Raw genomic sequence first — 18,868 nt, forward strand, 5'->3', positions numbered from 1 at the left:
CCCCCCACTGATGTTTGAATGAAGTTTGAGCAAGAACTCAACACAAGCCAGCAATGTGCACTGGCAACCCAGAAGGCCAACCATGTCCTGGGCCGCATCAAAGGAAGTGTGACCAGCAGGACAAGTGACATGATTCCCCTCCTCTATTCTGCTCTCCTGAGCAATGCATTCAGTTCTGGTACCCCCAGCACATGAGTGACATGGAGTTGCTGGAGCAGATCCAGCACAGGGCCATGAAGATTATTAGAGGGATGGAGAACCTCCCTTATGAGGACAGGCTGAGAGTTGGGACTGTTCAGCCTGAAAAAGAGAATGCTCCATGGAGACCTCTAAGTAGCCTTCCAGTGCCTGAAGGGGGCCTACAAGAAAGCCAGGAAGGACAAGAGGGAAGGGATTGAAGCTTAAGGGCAGATTTAGACAGGATATTAGAAAAAAATTCTAATAATGGAAGGTGCACACGTCCATGGCAAGGGGGTTGGAACTTCTTTAAGGTCCCTTCCAACCTAAACCATTCTATCAATCTATCAATTTCACAGCCCCACCTGCTGCTTGTTTTTCAGTAGAGCAGAGCTAAGTCAGAAAAAGCATACTCCTCCTCCCTTGTGCAGCATATAGAACTGGGGAAAGGTTCAAGAAAGAAAAGAAACAGAATGTGACCATTTGACCTCAACCCACTACACAGAAAATAAACACTGCCCAACCTGACAACTTTCTCCTATATGAAGAGTATTTGTTATCAGACAAAGATTGCAGGGAGTGAAAGGGAAAAGTAAATGAACAACACAGAATAACATGAACCTGCTGGGGGGGGGGGGGGGGGGGGGGGGGGGGGGGGGGGGGGGGCAGTTTTTAATGAGAAGTAGCATTTGTCAAAATGCAGTTTATGAAATAAATTAGTGAAGTCACTGCAGGAAGAGTTGGTGCCCAATGATGAAATAGCGTGGTTGGTGACAAACTGTTATGATCCCTTCCACTCCTTAAGTACAACTTATCTTTAATGATATGCTTAGCTAGACTAAGGCATCTCTCTCCAAAGCTGGTAGAGGCTAACAGGAAAAAGGCAGCTGCTTACAAATCAGCTCCATTTCTGAACTAGCTTCTGAAGCAGTTATAATTTCACACCATTGGTACTTAAAATACATAGCTTTGGTATCTTTCATGCTATTATATTATAAATGTTTCTTAAGTGCTGGTATCAGAGTGATATGAAAAGTGTTCAGGTATTTTTAATAGATTATTTAATAATCCCATATCATAAAGCAAATAATTGAGAACAACAGAAATGTAAGTAAAACTTTCATATTAAAAATAGTAATAAAAACAATAATCTACAAACAAGTTCACAAATAGTCTTAAAAATCCCTCATAAATGATGGATTTTGAATTCACTTACAAGACAAGACATTCATCAAGATGAGGGTTTCTGACCTCCTGACTTAAAACCTTGCTTTGGGCTTGGCTATATTCTATTTTACATACACAACAGGAACATAGATATCTTTAGTCCATCTGAAAAGAAAGAGAAGCAATCAAAGTCTCTCATTATCTGTTACTGAAAGTTGAGAAACCTTCTTTAAAACCCAGCATTTGTCATCCACAAAATTTAATCATCCTTTAGACATTAAACATGTGGATCCACAAATCCACCCCCAAACACCTCCAGACATTTAATGGTATTTTATTTATGCTAATAAGAAAAACAGTAAAACATCCATAGCATAAAAAGTCTACTAGATACAGTAGAAGAATGATGCAAAATTCCTCTTTTAAAACAGAAGCATCTAAACAGCTTGATGCCAAAAAGAGCTACTGAATGACTCCTCTCTGCCTCTCAATGATGGCACTGAAATTCAGAATTAACAAGACTGTGTATCATTTCTTTTAAAACTTTCCTAGCATGCTCAATGTAAATGAGCCATCATATATTACTAACTGCACATTGGTGCATTCCACAGTAAAGTACTCATAGGACTTTCAGATGTTTGCAATACAGCAACCCTTGCAAGAAAAAGAATGTGTTTTCCAACATGTGACTTGTCAGCTCTACAATCCACCTCTCACAGCCCTTAGTCTTCCAGCAGATAGTTTGGGTTGACAACCAGAAATGGATCTTCATCAAATGCCTCCTCTTCTCTGGATCCCCTCAGCCCTGATTGTGACAGTTCTATCAGAACGTGGTCCTGCAACAGACAAAAATATGCATTCAAATGAGAACAGAAAGGTTTGTTTGTTATGTTTTGAAAGGCATCTTCTCTTGTTGATGAATTGGCCTCTTCTCCCAAGTAACCAATGACAAGACAAGAGGTATGTCCTCAGGTTGTGCCAGGGGAAGTTTAGATTGGGTATTAGGAAGAATTTCTTTAATGAAAGAGGGGTAAGGCACTGAATGGGCTGCCCAGGGAAGTGGTGAAGTCACCATACCTGGAGGTGTTAAAAAACAAAAAGATATGCAGCACTTCAGGACATGTTATAATGGTCATGGAGGTGCTGGGTAAGATGCTGGACCTGATGATGTTGGAACTCTTTCCAACCTTAACGATTCTATGAATCCTTCCAATTGTGAAGGCCTTCTTTAACAGGTTCCTAATCTTAACAATTACATTCAGTGGAAATCTCTTTTATGCTGTCATCTTGCTAGGAACACTGCCATCTAGTGTTTGGACCTTTAGAAGCGAGACTATTTCATGTTTTCATACTTTTTCCTCCAAACTCCACTAGAGCCCCCCTGACTTAAAGCAATCCACAGAACAAATTGTTGTTTGTGTTTCTGTATCCTAATGTAACTAACATTACAGATACATAGGAAAATACCGCTTACACTTCTAACAGAGACACAATCTGGTACTTTGAACTTTTACTTATATAAATGTCTCTATTACAGAGAAACCACTGAAATAAATTAAACAGGTCTCAAACAAAAGAGGCATTTCTACTACATCCATCAATAACACAGAAGCAGAAAAGCTATTTCTCAAATTAGGAATGTATTCTATCAAAAATGAGTCATTGCACTGTAAGTTAACCCCCTTTTTCACTATCCAGACACTTCTATACCTACATAATGCGTAAGTCGGTGAATCACTTTCTCAATGATCTTCTTTTTATTTATTAGTTCTTCTTCAGATTCTATTTCAGATTCTATTTCCTTTAGATACCAATTAATAAGTTCACTCTTCTTCAATGCTGAATCATCCTCTTCTGGAAAGAGAGTAATTTGCACAAACACAGCAGCAGTAAGATACCATACAAACAGAAAGAGAAAAGGATTTCTATGTTAACATTTACAATGCTGAATAGAGAAAAGTGAGGTTTTTTTAAGATGCTTAAAAACCATCAGGCTGCCTTCTGTCTCTTAAATCATGTTTTGTACAGGAGGCAGTATCATTGTTTAATTGGAGGGGAAGTTTAGGCTCAAGGTGAGGAGAAAGTTCTTCACAGAGAGAGTCATTCACCATTGGAATGTGCTGCCCAGGGAGGTGGTGGAGTCACCATCCCTGGAGGTGTTCAAAAAGGGACTGCACGTGGCACTTGAAGCCATGGTTTAGTAGTAATGAGGTGTTAGGTGACAGGCTGGACTTGTTACCTCTGAGGTCTTTTCCAACCTTATTGATTCTATGATTCTATTTAGATTGAGAATTGAAGCTTTCAGTTCTGTGCATCCATATGGCTTACACAGTAAAAAAGCAGACTACCAATCACATCAGCCTTCAGCTTTAATAACAAGCAATTCTTGTACCACTATCCTAAAAGTAAGGGCAAAAGAAAATCACTATCACACAAAGCCAAAGTCATACTTAGATATGAACTCAGCATTCTGAACAGATATTGTAGTCTCCACACCCTTCCAAAACCTTTATAGTACTGGTATATGCTATAACTGCTGCATTTCATTGCAGGACTAGCCTCATTGCAACTGCAGTGTATCACCTCCCCGAGAAAAGATTCAGCCATTTAGCATATACTGGTTAAGTACATTCTAAGCTGTGGTTGCTGGCATACATTAAATTTCTTGCTACAGTTTTTAATTGCTGCTGACTCTTCTGGCTACGTTAAACCAGCATAATGCTACAAATCCTCTTCTGAATCTGCTGTGTCAGTATGCTCCTTAACACACTGGGTTTTGACAAATGACTGAAGATACCAGAGATACAAAGTCCAGAAGCCGTATCTGTATCATCAGACACAGCACAGCAACATGTGTACAGGGCTGCATCTGAACTAGTAAGTTTGCTGTCTCAGTAGGCACAAAAATGCCAAGTGAAGCAGCACGAGACAGTAACAGCTACTCCTTGAACTCAGGGTCTTTTTAATAAACAAATTCTTACCTTCCTCTGCTTTCCTGAGGTGCAGCACCAGGAGGTTAGAAATCCGTCGATACTCTGAGAAGCCCAATCTAAGAGAAGCTTTGGGTGCAGCATCCTTGTTTGCATCCTCAGAATGGCCATTGATCCCATTCACAAGACCATTAACACCAGCTGGAGCTTCTGCATCCCCTGTTTGGACATAAGCCCAGGTTTAAATCTGTAACATCTTTTTAGCTGTTATATACTCTGAGTTACTGAAAAGTGCTGCCACGACCAACCAGGTGAATGGATTCACAAGGAGGCTGAAGCACTAAGAGAGTTAAGGAGTCAAGATTCCTAGACCTTATTAGACAAGAAATAGGTGAGAAGCTGAAGAGAGGAATAGAATAGACCAGACCAGGTTGGAAAAGACCTTTGAGATCATTGAGTCCAACCTATCATCCAACACCATCTAATCAACTAAACCATGGCACCAAGTGACCCATCCAGTCTCTTAAACACCTCCAGTGATGGTGACTCCACCACCTCCCTGGGCAGCCCATTCCAGTGGCAAATCACTCTTCCTATGAAGAACTTCTTCCTAACATCCACCCTAAACCTCCCCTGGCACAGCTTGAGACTGTGTCCTCTTGTCCTGGTGCTGGCTGCCTGGGAGAAGAGACCAACCCCCACCTGGCTACAACCTCCCTTCAGGTAGTTGTAGAGAGCAATATGGTCTCCCCTGAGCCTCCTCTTCTCCAGGCTAAGCAACCCCAGCTGCCTCAGCCTCTCCTCACAGGGCTGTGCTCCAAACCCCTCCCAGCTTTGTTGCCCTTCTCTGGACACGTTCCAGCAAGTCAACATCTTTCCTAAACTGAGGGGCCCAGAACTGGACACAGGACTCAAGGTGTGGCCTAACCAGTAACCTCAGACTAAGTTGCAAAAGCTGGAAGTACTTCCCCCTTTGAAAAAAATTCCACACAAATTACCATTGACTCCATCTTGGTCCTCTTGATCCTCCATTTGTTGTTCATCATCTTGGTCTAAATTGATGTCAGGAGTCTCAACTCTAATGATGGACTTATTTAAAAGCCGGAAAGCTTCCTTTACATGTTTTGGGTGAACCTGGGGAAGATTTGAAAAAACACATGAAATAGGCATGCTGGCTCCTCTAGTGTTGAAAGCTTTTTTTCCCCCCACCCAATAGCTCCAGAGATTCACCTCTGATGCTGACAAAGAGCCTTGCTACTCATCTGAGTAATCCTAAGCAGTGAAGACTCTCAAGTCAAATTATATCTGACTACAAATACTGAGTTCACACAAGGTTATGGAGGGAATAAGCAGCCTGATGAATCTTTCAGGCTTTAGTGATCATGTGGAGTTGACAAAATTTTTACTTAAGCCAAGAACATTTTGAGGAATGATCAGTGGAGCACAAATTATGAAAAAAATGGATCTGAACTGACATAACATGAGAAAAAAAAAACATAAAACAAACCATATGTAATGAGTCTCTTCCAGAGCTGGAAAAATCACCTCTAGGCCATGCACTGAAAGCTATCCTTTTGCTTGTAAGCTGAATTTAAGACAGTTCTTTTTAGAACCCGAAAGTGTCCTACTTACACAACCAATGAGCAGGTTTCTACCACTGTATGTGTCACACAGCCCCCAGGCAACATTTCAAAAAGCCTACAGAGTTTTAAAGCAGGGCCTAGACAGGCAATAGTCATACTAGTTAACAGCTACACATAATTCAACAGTGGTTGAAGGGAGGAGGAGCTCATGTCACAAACACAGGTGCTTTTCGGGAGGTTCAAGTACTTTGATGACCTTTGACTTTTTAGACTGCAAGACTGCATATGGAAGAGAGCTCCCAGAGATAACTACACAAGATTAGGAGAAAATGTCAACAGCCCTGGCTGATACTAAGCTCCCTTCCTCACCCACAGGACTGACCTGCTGGAAAGCAGCTTCAGAGATAAAGACCTTGGAGTCCCAGTGGACAGTAAATTACCCACAGGACAGCAATGTGCCCTTGTGGGTCCAAGAAGGCCAATACTATCCTGGGGTGCCTTAAGAAGAGTGTGGCCAGGATGTCAAAGGAGATTCTTCCCCGCCTCTACTTTGCTCTGGTGAGACCATATCTGGAGTATTGCGACAGTTCAACAGGGACAGGGATACACTGGAGAGTGTTCAACAAGGGTATTCAACAAAGATGATTTAGGGAATGGAACATCAATCTTATGAGGATAAGCTGAGAGACCTGGGGCTGTGTAGTCTGGAAAATAGAAGTCTGAGAGAAGATCTCATTAATGCTTACATATATCTGAAGGGTGGGTGTCAAGAAGAAAGGGCCAGTCTCTTTTCAATAGTGTTCTGTGATAGGATGAGAAGCAATGGACAGAAACACAGGAAGTTTCAACTCAACATAAGGAAAAACTTTTTTACTGTAAGGGTGACAGAGCACTGAAACAGGCTGCCCAGAGAGGTTGTGGAGTCTCCTTCTCTGGAGACTTTTCAGACACATCTGGATGTGTTCCTGTGTGATCTGCCCTAGGTGATCCAGTTCTCGTGTCCCCATCATAAGGACACAGAGCTGTTGGAGCAAGTCCACAGGAGGGCCACAAAGATGATCCAAGGGCTGGAACTCCTCTGCTATGAGGACAGGCTGAAGGAGCTCGGGTTGCTCAGCTTACAGAACACTCCAGCTGCCTTCCAATAGCTAAAGGGATCCTACAGGAAGGCTGGAGAGGGACTCTTCATAAAGGCGTCAAGCAACAGGACATGGGGGAAGGGTTTCAAGCTGAGGGAGAGTAGGTTTAGACTGGATTTTAGGAAAAAGTTCTTCAGTATGAGGGGGGTGAAACTCTGGAATGGGCTGTCCAGAAAGGTCATGGATGCCTTCTCCCCAGGGGTGTTCAAAATGATTTTATGATCCTGCTTTGGCAAGGGAATCAGATTCAATAATCTCTGGACGTCCCTTCCAACTTCCACCATTCTATGATTTAAAGATGTACAATACCACAGTCAAATAGCAAAGCCAGAACTCCCACCATAGTTGTATAAAAACTTCTGCAAGTGTCCATCAAAGGCCTGGTACCTCATCACAGCAGTGCATACGGGCCATGGCTTCAGACAGCCGAATCATGCTCTCCAACTGCCGCACTGTGATTCTCCAGGATGACTTGGTCACTCCAGAGCCGTCGCGCTGCCGCAGACGTTTATACTGCTCCACTATGAAGTCCTCTGACTCCTTAGATATCTTTGTGACAGAAGGCAATGTGACAGTTAGCCATGTTACAAGTATTAAAGTTCACTCTTCCTGCATCAGACTGACAGTTCCCAGACTTTTCTATACTACCTACTGCTTTTCTCTGTAATAGTCTATGCTGTACACATACTAGAGGTAAGGAACATTCATACCACATTAAAATTAGATTGCAATAATGACTACAGTAACGATGATATTACAAGAAGTACATTGATGCATTAATTATTTAACAGTAGGTATGTGACCATTTCTGTTTCCCTCTTCCACCAGCTTGCTTCCAGGCATAATTCCTGGCTCTCTGATGAACTGTTTCATGTTTATTTACCTTTCATTCTGGATGCAAATACATGCATAAACACACACTTGATATACTAACACTGACTACAGCTTTGTGTGCAAGCTTTTAAAGCTGAGTCTATCTGCACACACGCAGAAGCAGCTGGAAAACAAACTCCCAACCACACGGAAATGAAATGGGTGGTTTTCAAAACTGTAAGGGGAAAATGTCCCTTCCTTCCCTTTGAAAACTCCATTTACAAGAACTTCTGGGGGGGGGAAGTCAAATAAATCTAACACAGCCCAGCCAAGCTGCTGTTTGGATAGATCACAAAAATTTGTACTTAGAGCAATTTTCTGTGTTCTGTGTTTTAGCATAAAGAAATATTGAGGAACAATACCCTTTTAAAACAAAGGCAAACAACCTGCTTGATTAAGCAGTAAGTTAGTAAGACAGAAAAATCTCTGCAGCAGATGCCTGGAATAAGCTGTGCCCTTGAGGTGTAAGGAAACTACGAAACAACTCTTCCCTCATTTTAGGCCGAGGTTAAGAACTGCCACCAAAGCAGTTACGACTACTAATACACCAGTACAGTAGTTAAGACAGCAGGGCTGCCTGAGTTTCTGGAGTTGAAAAACAGGAGCAGGTGGCTCCAAAATATGATGTGTTTCTAGGTATTATTATAGTTCATGCCTCCACTCCTTGGGAGCACTATACCAAGTGTCTGCATTGGTTGGAAAAGCACGTGCCACAGAGTGACTGCTCACTTGGACCTCCTCATACAGAGCAAAAGTAGAATTACCTTTGGTTTAAACTGTCGTGCAAACAGTAGGTACCTTCTGATGTCATCTAATGAATAGACACGATCAACAGATTCTTCCACTCTGGAATGCAGATCCACTATGCGTCTGGCAATGGCGTAATCTGTGACCTGGGATATCATTGCTCTGTTAGATCACTTCCACTTCAGCCCGACATCCTAACAACAGCTGTATTCTTCCTTCCCATTCCCTTCCCCTTCCCTCATTTGCACTCCTCCTGGCAAAGCCAGTCTTGCCAGAAGCCAGACTTTCTGCCAGAAGATTCAGGAGGCTTTTAATAGAAGGACCCATAGCAGAGCAGGGATAAAAGGCAGTTTTAGGATTTATAACCTGGAACTTTCCTGGGTTACAAGCTAGCCACAGAACAGACAGAAAGCAGCACTCTGAAGCGTGGGAACTGCTTTCTTCCTTTTCATCCTGCTCTGTCTCTTTCATCAGCCCCTTCCAAACTAATCACTCTGGGCAAAGCAGCAGAAAGAACTGTGCTGAACCAACATTAATCTCTGTATCTCATGTCTTCCCAAGGCAAACACCCCATAGACAGGTGGTGGCAGTCTCAGCCTTAGTGACCAGTCATTTGTAAAAATGACTAATGGTGTTAAGCTTGCAGGTCAAATTGCCACAAGATGAAAAGGCAGTACCCTTGTATTCAGCAGTGTGCTCCAATTTGTACTGCCAGATTCTAACCTCACTGACAGAAGAAAAGCACAAGCAAGATGCTCTCATGAGATCAGCTTCATGTAAGATTTCAGAGGGCCATCCAGATGGTCAGTGGGCAGAAGTACGTGATGTACAAGGAGAGGCTGAAAGAGCTGGGTTTGTTCAGCTGGAAAAGAAAGAAACTACCTCACTGGCAACCATGGATGTGATGGAAACAGGTTGTTCTTAGAAGCAGACTGACAAGGGGCAACGAAGTGAACCATGAGAAATTCTGATTAGCTATAGAATTTTTAAAACACATAAGAGGCGTCACACACTGCAGTGAGGGCCTAAGAGGCTGCAGAATCTCCACTCTTAGAGATGCTCAAAACTACCAGGTCAAGATCTCAGCAACCTAATCTGCATTGAGCAGGAGGTTAGACTACAGAACTCCAGAGGTCATTTCTGGCATGTATTATTCTACTGTTCCTTAACAATTACCTCATTGCATTCATCCACAAGGATGAAGAAGAGATCAAAGCGAGACATGATGGGAGCTGACAGGTTTATATTCTGCTTTAGCGACTTGGATCTGTCATAGCGCCCGCCAACTGGGTTTGCTGCAGCCAAAATGGAGGTCCTGGCATTCAGGGTAGCCTGACAATGGGGAGAAAAGAAAAAGTAATTAAAAAACCCAACAAACTACTCTCTGTGATCACTTGCTCAACCAACTCATAGCAAATCAAATGGGTCAACACAACATCTTTTAGATGGAGTTTCATTGGAGGCACTACCACAACCACTCCTCAGAAGAGCCCAAACCTCTATGCAGCCCTTTCTAACCAGGCCTCTGCCCCAAGACACGGTTTGATAAATCAATACACACTCTTGCCAAGAATACCGAAACAAGCCCTTACATCTGCTTTGCACAATGCTCTGTTTTTAACAGTGCAAATACATGCTTTACTTCTACAAACACACACATCTGTATCCTCTTTTAGGGTTACTTCAAGGTTAGTATTTTTCCACTTTCTGTTTCCTGTCCACTACTGTATCTTTTTCTGAATGGTTTTTCTTTTGGGCATGAGGCACAAAAACTTTGCAGGCAAATGATCTCTGTGCTGCCACAGTGAGGCAGCTGCAGAGCTGACAGGAAAATCTGACAGATGACACCAGATCAGTGCATGTGACAAACAGCCAGGTGATCGTACAGCCTACACAACCTGAGGATTAGTGCAAGCTACCTTTACTCCCGCTTTAGTAATGGATATGGTCTGCTGCTCCATGGCTTCGTGAATGGCTACTTGATCCCGTACGTCCATTTTGTCAAACTCATCAATGCAACACACCCCCTGCAACGGAAGAATAAATACAAACATTTTAAAAACACCCAAATTCAGTCTCTTTTGAAAAGACAACTTGGGGCTCATCATCACTAACCAGAAACATTTCAAGGATGCAGGAACCTCTCTAGTTCCTGGACTCACATTATCTGCCAGCATCAGTGCTCCAGCTTCAATGACAAATTCATGAGACTCTTCATCTTTTACAACAGCTGCTGTCAGGCCAGCAGCACTGGAGGCTTTTCCACTGGTGTACACAGCACGAGGGCTGAACTCGTCCACATGCCTATGGAGAAGCAACAGGAATAAAGTGTAGAAGTCAGATTAAAACCTGCAGAAGCAAGGTAACTGAAGTGCAGTGATGCTTTCAGCCTCTCAGGACAGGACTTGCTCCTTCCTTCAGGAGGCAAATAATACTGAGGTAGACCCTCCCACATCTGGTGATGTTTGAGCCAGCCTTGGCAATTTATCCTTATCTAACTGCTTTCTATCACAGGTCTGTTATTTACCTGTGGTTACACCAGCAGAAAACAAATAATCCAGATCTCCTCCCACATGTTTTCTGCTGATTTCACAAGCTAACAGAGCTCCTTACAGGTCAGGTAAATGTCAGCACAAGGAATAAATAGTTTCACAGCAGGAAGCAGTAAGACTGACCACAGGCAGTCCAAGGCAGCTTTTGCAATGGCTCTATACTTCTGAACTGCAGTGTGCGCTGCAAGGCTCAGTTTCACGGAGAACAATGCAGAGGTAAATAAAAAGCATGATAACATGCTTTTAACCATGTTAAGTAGAATTTCCAATTAAAAAGCAATAGAAGATCTAGCATTTAACATAACTATTAAATTTTTTTTTCATGATTTTTCAGGATTAATAGTTGTCTATTTGTTCAATGTGTTGGGACCCACCAATTTAGACTAAGCTGAAACAGAGAAAAAAGGTTAATCATTACTTCATCTGTCTCTGGTACTTTTGAGATGTGCAATACATTTTGTATTTTTCATATTCAATTTCTTCTGAAAATATTTGGAAATTCATATTTTTATTACTATGCAAAGAACAACAACAACAACAACAAAAAAAATCTTAATTCATTCTTTGTTATTACCACAGGGGCTTGTTGAGTTTCAGCCCTGTTCAAATACTTCAACCACATCCAAACAATTACTGGCAAATATTCTTAAATATTTTACTTCCCTTTCCTCTGTTTAGTATCTAAAAGGCACAGAGCACTGTCACACTGCACAGTATTTAAATACTGAGCTTTAATGAGATGCTTACTTTAGAAACTGACTCTTGGCTGTACTTGGATCACCAACAATACAAACATTAATGTCCCCACGCAGTGAAGTGCCTTCTGAAGTGGTCTTAGGAACTCCTCCAAAAAGCATCAGCAGGATCCCACGTTTCACTTCATCATTACCTGTCCCAGAAAAGACACTCAACCAAAAATTCAAAGAAAACCCCACATTTTTCCTACTCAAAACAACTTAAACTCACTAGAATTTTAGGTAAATTCTAAGTGGATGTGCCCAAATGCTCCATCTCCTAAACATCTACTAGAACTGCACTTATGTACTTAAGAGATTCAGGGCAGAATGACCCAGAACGGGGCTGAATTTCTTCATGCTGCAGTGGCTCAGAACAGAGAGCTGATCAAACTTTTCAGAGATAACCAACATAAGTCTTCAAAGTAGCTCTCAGCCAGACAACTGCAAGTATACACACACACACATACATGCACAACAGCGTACCAGTACTTGGAACCCTTAAATCTTTTGAAGAAAATTCATATAAAAGAGCTTATACCCAGCTGTAGGGGCTAGAAGTAGATCAGCCAATAGCAAAACCAAACATTTTGGTCTTTCAGGCCTTACTGATTAAAACCAGCAAGTACTCAGGAAACAGATCCTCCTTTTTTAGCATAACCAGTGCTGGAGTGGAGTTTGTGGTAGTTGGCACAGGGCTTCCAAGCTTTCCCAAAACACCACCACAGGGACATCAAAAAGAATTAGTATTTTCACAACTGAAATCTTCCCTCTCTGAAGCAACAACTGGACTCTTACCATGGATAGTGGGGAAGAGGCTGGTGCACAGATTATGGTAAAGGTTCTTATCTTGGCTCATTTCAAAAACCTTTTCCCACTCTTTCACAGACATTTGGTTTTTAATGCTTTCTGCAGTCTGCTCTTCATCTCGAAGCTCTTTTCCACCAAACTTAACAAAGGAAATTAAAAAAGGTAATAGCATGGTCACTACTGAATGCCAAATACTGCAGTCAGAAGGTTACAAAAACTTGCTCTGGAAGTTGAGTGGGAGGAACACATTCAGAAAAGCTGACCTTAGGCTAAGGGATTTCATCACCTTGTAACTTTAAAAACTAATATACGATTTCCCAGGAGGCAAAAATCAGTGGAGCATAACTTCATTTGGTGATAAAAACACAGGAGAGATGCTTGTCCAGAGATTAAAAAAACTAGAGTAAACCAGTACAGCATCCTTTAGCTCAATTTTGCCTTTGCAAGCACTCTTCATTAACTGGAATTTACAAGGTCCTCCATTACTCTGGAATGAGGCAGGTAAGTTCAACACCCAGAAGACACAGATGCCATTTTTATCCTATGTAACAGCAAATCTGCCAGCAGAATTGTAGATTAAAGTATCACACCATGCTAAAACCCAGACATAGCCTGTGGTTTTTATTATGTTGTAGAAACCCTCCAAGATGTTACGTGCTAAACTAGAGGGAACAAGAAGAATCACTGTTTTCCCAATGGCAAAATGAAGCAATAGGATTTCCTGGAAGAAAGGGAAATGCAGCAGAAATGGATGAAAGCTGAATGGAAATAAATGGACCAGTAAGCTCTTTAGACTAGAAAGATAACATTGGAAAATAATCACATCTGTGAAAGCTGCTATGAACAAAGACAATCAAAACCACCTGGTATCTAAATCCATCAGAATATAAAGACCCTCTAAGACAAAGGAAAGTGGCACACATGCATATTTGAAGCTTGACCCCTTCCCACTCCCACTTCTGATGTAAAACCATACAGAGCAGGAATCATTAATACCTTGACAACTACTTTCTGTCCAGACTCACCCGTGGATTTGTTGGTGCAACGTAACACGCTAGAAAGACCAGCTTGTACGACAGCTCTCTGACTCCAAGGGCACGAAGTCCTCGGATGCCTTCGGTTTCGTAGCCCTCTGTCCCACTCAGCCGGGCACTGGTTTCCGCACGCACCCCTGCCATCAGAGCAGGAATCAGAACAGCAGCTCCCACAACAAGCAGGAGGGACATGTCATTGAGGTTGTGAGCAGTAGTAACCAACCTGGTGTTGAGAGCTGGGACACATCAGGCACAACAATCAGTGACCCTGTGAAGTCACACTTGTCTCCTGCCTGAGCAGACTCCACTGCCTCTGCACGCAGGATCACCTCCATGCTGCGAGGAATGCTGCCGCGGGGCAGCTCGGCCTGCGTCTCCTGGATGCGAACCTGGGGAAGGAGGGAATGTTCAGCACTGATTAGATGTCATCAAATTTGACACTGCTTCAAAAGCTAAGCTACTAATAAATACATAAAGTACCATCTAACTGCTGCTATCCATGTCAGTTGTGAAATTCCTCTTACAGTAAGACAATCCAAAAATCCTTTCACTAATCAGTATCTAAGGAGCCTTTGAGAACCTTCAGAGAGGAGCTACAGGGGCCACAATGACAATTCTGAGAGTTAGGAAAAGCAACTTTAAGATTCCAGCTGATGTGACTAACAAAATTTAATGCTGGATGTAAAGTGCTGAGGATTTAGTAAATCAACCTAGAAGACTGGAACTACATGTGATGTATCTGCAACACAAAACTAAAAATGGCTCGAATATGTGGGGTTTCAGTGGCTTACTTAGGCAATAAACATCATACAACAAAACTGCTTTGAAACTATGCATAATTTGCCATGTTTAAACATAAACCTCTGACAGGCAGAAAGAAAACATAAGCAGAAATTCTAGTGCCTTTTAAGGTCTTTCCTTGATGCTGACAGAACCAAAATTAATGATCTTCAGTGTGCAGCAGTACAAACAACACTTTTCAAGTACTATGCAAACATCACTGTTGGTCACTGTTCCTGTCTATGTCTAGCTCTTATCTCAGACTAAACCATAGCAATCATTGTAAAGGAAATGGATTTAATGAAACAGTCAAACCAATACCCATGCCCACATAACGTACACAAAGTTAAACTCAACCTAGCAAATATAGGGAGTCACACTAAAGGGCAAAGCAATCCTTAAGAGAAGAGGAAGGTGCAGATTCAGGACAAGCCCAAGCAGAAAGCTCCCCTCTCCTCAGCAAACTTCTCTTTTCATACTGAGTGTGAGGTTTATGGTCTGGGATACACCTGTACACCTGTATTGGCCAGAACAGCTCCCCTGGGCTGTCCTGGCCAACTCCAAACAGCTAATGACCTGCAGCCTTGGATTATGTCCCAGCAAAACCAGCACAGTCCCCCCACCTCACCACTGTACCTTTTGGAAATCAACGAATCTTGATTTGTTTGTGTCCAGCAGGAATCTCCTCCTGTTGGCACAGACTGGGTTTCTGCAGATGTTTGGCTGTGTGTATTTAAATTGCTGTTCCACATCTTTAATCACTGTCTGGCAGTCAAGGCACAGGAAGGTTCCACTCACAAGCTCAGGATGGACTGGGTGGGTACGTACCACCTGTCCACTGATACGCATCAGGGAGCCAATTTTTGCTGATGTCAGTTCTCGAATTCTGTTTAAAATAGAAACTCCTAAGGTTTAAATTCTTGAGCTGACATTTTCAGGCCCAGAGTACTACCCAAGTACTAAGATCCCACATGGTTTCAATCAGACCCTGACTGAACAGTTGTAACAGACAAAAGAAACAAAGTTCCTAGAATACATTATAATTTTACAATTTTCCATAGACTTTCAGATTAATTCTGAAGCTCAAAACAATGCAAAAATTGCTCCACTGCTCCAAAAGCAACATCCTGTATTTTATTATTTTTATTAATTAGTTACTTTTGTTTGTGGGATATGATGAACACAAGTACCTGAGTAAAATTCAGAAATGCAAAACTGTTTCAAAAAGATGCCCTGCACGTCGGAAAGCTTCTCAGTTCTATTGGTCAACTGCACTTTTCAGACTATATAACCAAAACATTTTCAGTATGCCTCAACATTGTTTTCCCAGCAGTAAAAATGCACAAGTTTCTGGAATTAATGATCAACTTACTTGTGTCTGGTAGGTAGGTCCTGAAATGCCACATAGAAGTCTTTGTTTGAAGGAACATTTCCATTGTCTCTGGCAAAAATCTTTACTGCACGGCAGAGGTAAGGATAAACCCTGAAACAGAGAAATTAGGTTCAAAATGTCAAAATGCCTTCTTTGCTTTAGACTACATCAAAGGCTTGTATTGTGCATTTCCAAGTTCTGTCTTTCACTGCCACATAGTGCAATAATACACAAAAGCTAATCTAAATATGATATTACTGCATAATAATGCCATTTGCCTTATTTGTCTGAAGAGAGTCTCATTTTAGGACACTTTTAGCCTTGCATTAAGAAATAGATCTTCAAAACAAGCCATTAAAGTATTTTCAGAACAAATGGTCTAGAGTTTGTTCTGTATTCTCCTACTAACCACGTAAGTCCTTTCCAGACTAAATGCAAATGACAAGTTAACTAACAGTTTCCTGAGAGGAATCCATTAAGAAATGAGTTTTGATCCAGTTAAAATAAATAAATAAAGCCTACAGAAAGCAGATAACCTGCTCGGTTTTTACTTAGCACTTAAGACACTATGGGCCTGAGATGACAGCATTGTTCGGCTCTCAGGTGTTCTCTGCACTTTACCTGTAAAATTCCTCCTGAATAGTGGTAGAGAGCTGCTGGTTGAACTGCTCCAAATCTGCAAAGCTAACGATCAATGTGTTTCGCTCTGGCCGAATCAGTTCCTCGGCATCATGCAGGTATTTGACTTCCCCATCGCTGTTCTGGAACCTTAAAGCGGTTCAGAAAAAACGTTTCAGAGATGTGTATCAGGCTACAATTGCATACTTATGAATTCATGAGAGAAAGGGATGAAAAGGATCACACACATTAGGGATCTGCAAGAGAACAACAGCATCCCACAGTCCCTTGCAAACGTCTCTCTCAACAGCATTTCTCCTGCCCCCCTCATTAATCCATTCTGTAAAAAGCCCAGCATTTCATACAGGTGGTCTGAAACAGTGAACTTACTATTTATGGTTTAATAATGACTTTGCACCAGCAAAATGAGTTTAGTTTTGTGCTCCTCATGGTGATGTGAATAGGTTCCTTGTCTGCAGCTGGGGGTCCCTCGGTAGGCAAAATGTTGGGAGTCTAATTTACTGAGGAGTAACAACGAAGCCGCGAAAGGCATTCTCAACCTCGCTGTCACAAAACTTTGTAAAGAGGCCGGATGCGCCTGCCAAAGTCCCACCGAAACCTGTCTAGGAAGGGTTTTACCAACCAGGGGCACACCGCAATCCCCAGACAGACCACTCAGGGCAGCGGCAGTTCAGCGGCGAGTCCAGGTAACCGAAGAGCTTTCCGGACTGACACGCGCGGGATTGGCGCTGCAGGCCCCGACGGTATCTCAGCCTCGCCAAATGGCGGCTCCCTCTACGAGGCGCTGACGGCCCGCCGCCGCCTCCTGACAGCCCTGCCCCCCACACTCACTCTTCTAAAAAGTCCTGGAACAACTTCTGGCATTTCTCGGCCACCTCATCGCGGAGCTGCTGATGCTGGTGCGCTGCTCCTGTGTCCCCCGCCGCTACCGCCAGATCCATCCCGGCTACCGATACCGCTGCCGCTGCCTCAGTACCAGCCCGACCGCGAGCCCGTTCGCGCCACAGCAGACTCCGCGTGCGCCGCCAAGCCGACCAATCAGCGAACGCCGGCCCGATGAGCCTCGCCACGCGCACCAATCGGCGTCCATCGACCCCCAGAACCCCACCTCGCAGCCCCCGCTCCCCCCTCCCTTCGCGGACGTTTTCGCGCCAAAGGTGCGGCGGAGCTGAGCGGCCATTGGCCGTGCCTGTCAAGGTGGAGGGCCCTTGTGGGTAAAGGCCCAGCGTAGGGCTGTCTCAGGCTACTGGTGTCTGTTTCTGTCAATGAAGCTTAAAGGCTGTAAGGGACTCGCCTGCGGTGGAGGAGCGTGTCCCATAAGCATTTAGCTGTCTGCGGCTTCACCTCGGTCTCCAGCTGCAGTCAGCTTCTGCAGGGTGCTAGGCCTGCAGAAGCAGACCAGCTAAAATGTCATTGGTGACATGGACAATGGGATTGAGTGCACCCTCAGCAAGTTTGCAGATGACACCAAGCTGTGTCCTGTGGTCAACACACTGGAGAGAAAGAATGCCAGCCAGAGAGACGTGGACAGGCTTCAGAGGTGGACCCAAGCAAACCTTGAAGTTCAACAAGTAAGCCCAAGCACAAATGCAGGCTGGGGGATGAAGGGATTGAGAGCAGCCCTGCAGAGAAGGGTGCTTCTGGAAGAAAAGCTGGACATGAACCAATAAATGTTTTGTGGGTGCAAAAGATAACCAACTAAGCTGGTGAAGGGCCTAAAGAATGGCTGGACGTGATAATCTCAAGAGTCTTTTCCAACCTGAATGATGCTATGATTCTTGCAGCCCCAAAGACCAACCATATCCTGGGCTGTATCCAAAGCAGTGTGGCCAGCAGCTCAAGGGAGAGGGTTCCGTCCCTCAGCTCTGGTAAGAGGTCACCTGCACTGCAGTGTCCATCTCTGGACTTGGCACAAAAAGGACCTGTTGGATGCATCTGGAGGAGTGACGCAAAAATGATAGAGGGCTGGAGCACCTCTCATGTGAAGAAAGGCTGAAAACTTTGGGGTCGTTTAGCCTGGAGAAAATTGAGGAAACACCTTATTGTACTTAAAGGGGCCTATAGGAAAGATGGGGATGTTCTTTTTAGCAGGGCCTGTTGCGAGTGAACAGAGGGTGGTGGTTTTAAATTAAGAGGGGAGATTTAGACTAGATGTAAAGAAATTATTTACATGGAGGGTAGTGAAGCACTGGCACAGGTTACCCAGAAAGGCCGTAGATGCCCCATCCCTGGAAACATTCATGGTCAGGTTGGACAGGGTTCTGAGCAACCTGATCTAATTACAGATGTTCCTGCTTACTGCAAGGGGTGTTGGATTAGATGACCTTCCAA

The 18,868-nt window shown here is 43.2% G+C and overlaps 1 protein-coding gene across 1 annotated transcript; it reads right to left on the minus strand.

Moving 5' to 3' along the window:
* Positions 1–1,300: 1,300 nt before the first annotated feature.
* MCM6 (minichromosome maintenance complex component 6) lies at positions 1,301–17,526 on the minus strand. The gene is given in 20 exon segments (XM_054177199.1): positions 1,301–1,975; positions 1,978–2,008; positions 2,010–2,060; positions 2,062–2,180; positions 3,059–3,198; positions 4,326–4,493; positions 5,273–5,408; positions 7,384–7,545; positions 8,634–8,762; positions 9,793–9,948; positions 10,536–10,643; positions 10,779–10,920; positions 11,916–12,057; positions 12,701–12,851; positions 13,738–13,883; positions 13,970–14,135; positions 15,163–15,412; positions 15,899–16,009; positions 16,520–16,666; positions 17,369–17,526. Coding segments are annotated over 20 exon segments (2,853 nt in total). The 5' UTR covers positions 17,479–17,526; the 3' UTR covers positions 1,301–1,687.
* Positions 17,527–18,868: the final 1,342 nt, after the last annotated feature.

The sequence above is a fragment of the Dryobates pubescens genome, chromosome 2, assembly GCF_014839835.1.
Source record: "Dryobates pubescens isolate bDryPub1 chromosome 2, bDryPub1.pri, whole genome shotgun sequence".
In the NCBI taxonomy this organism is placed as follows: Eukaryota; Metazoa; Chordata; class Aves; order Piciformes; family Picidae; genus Dryobates; species Dryobates pubescens.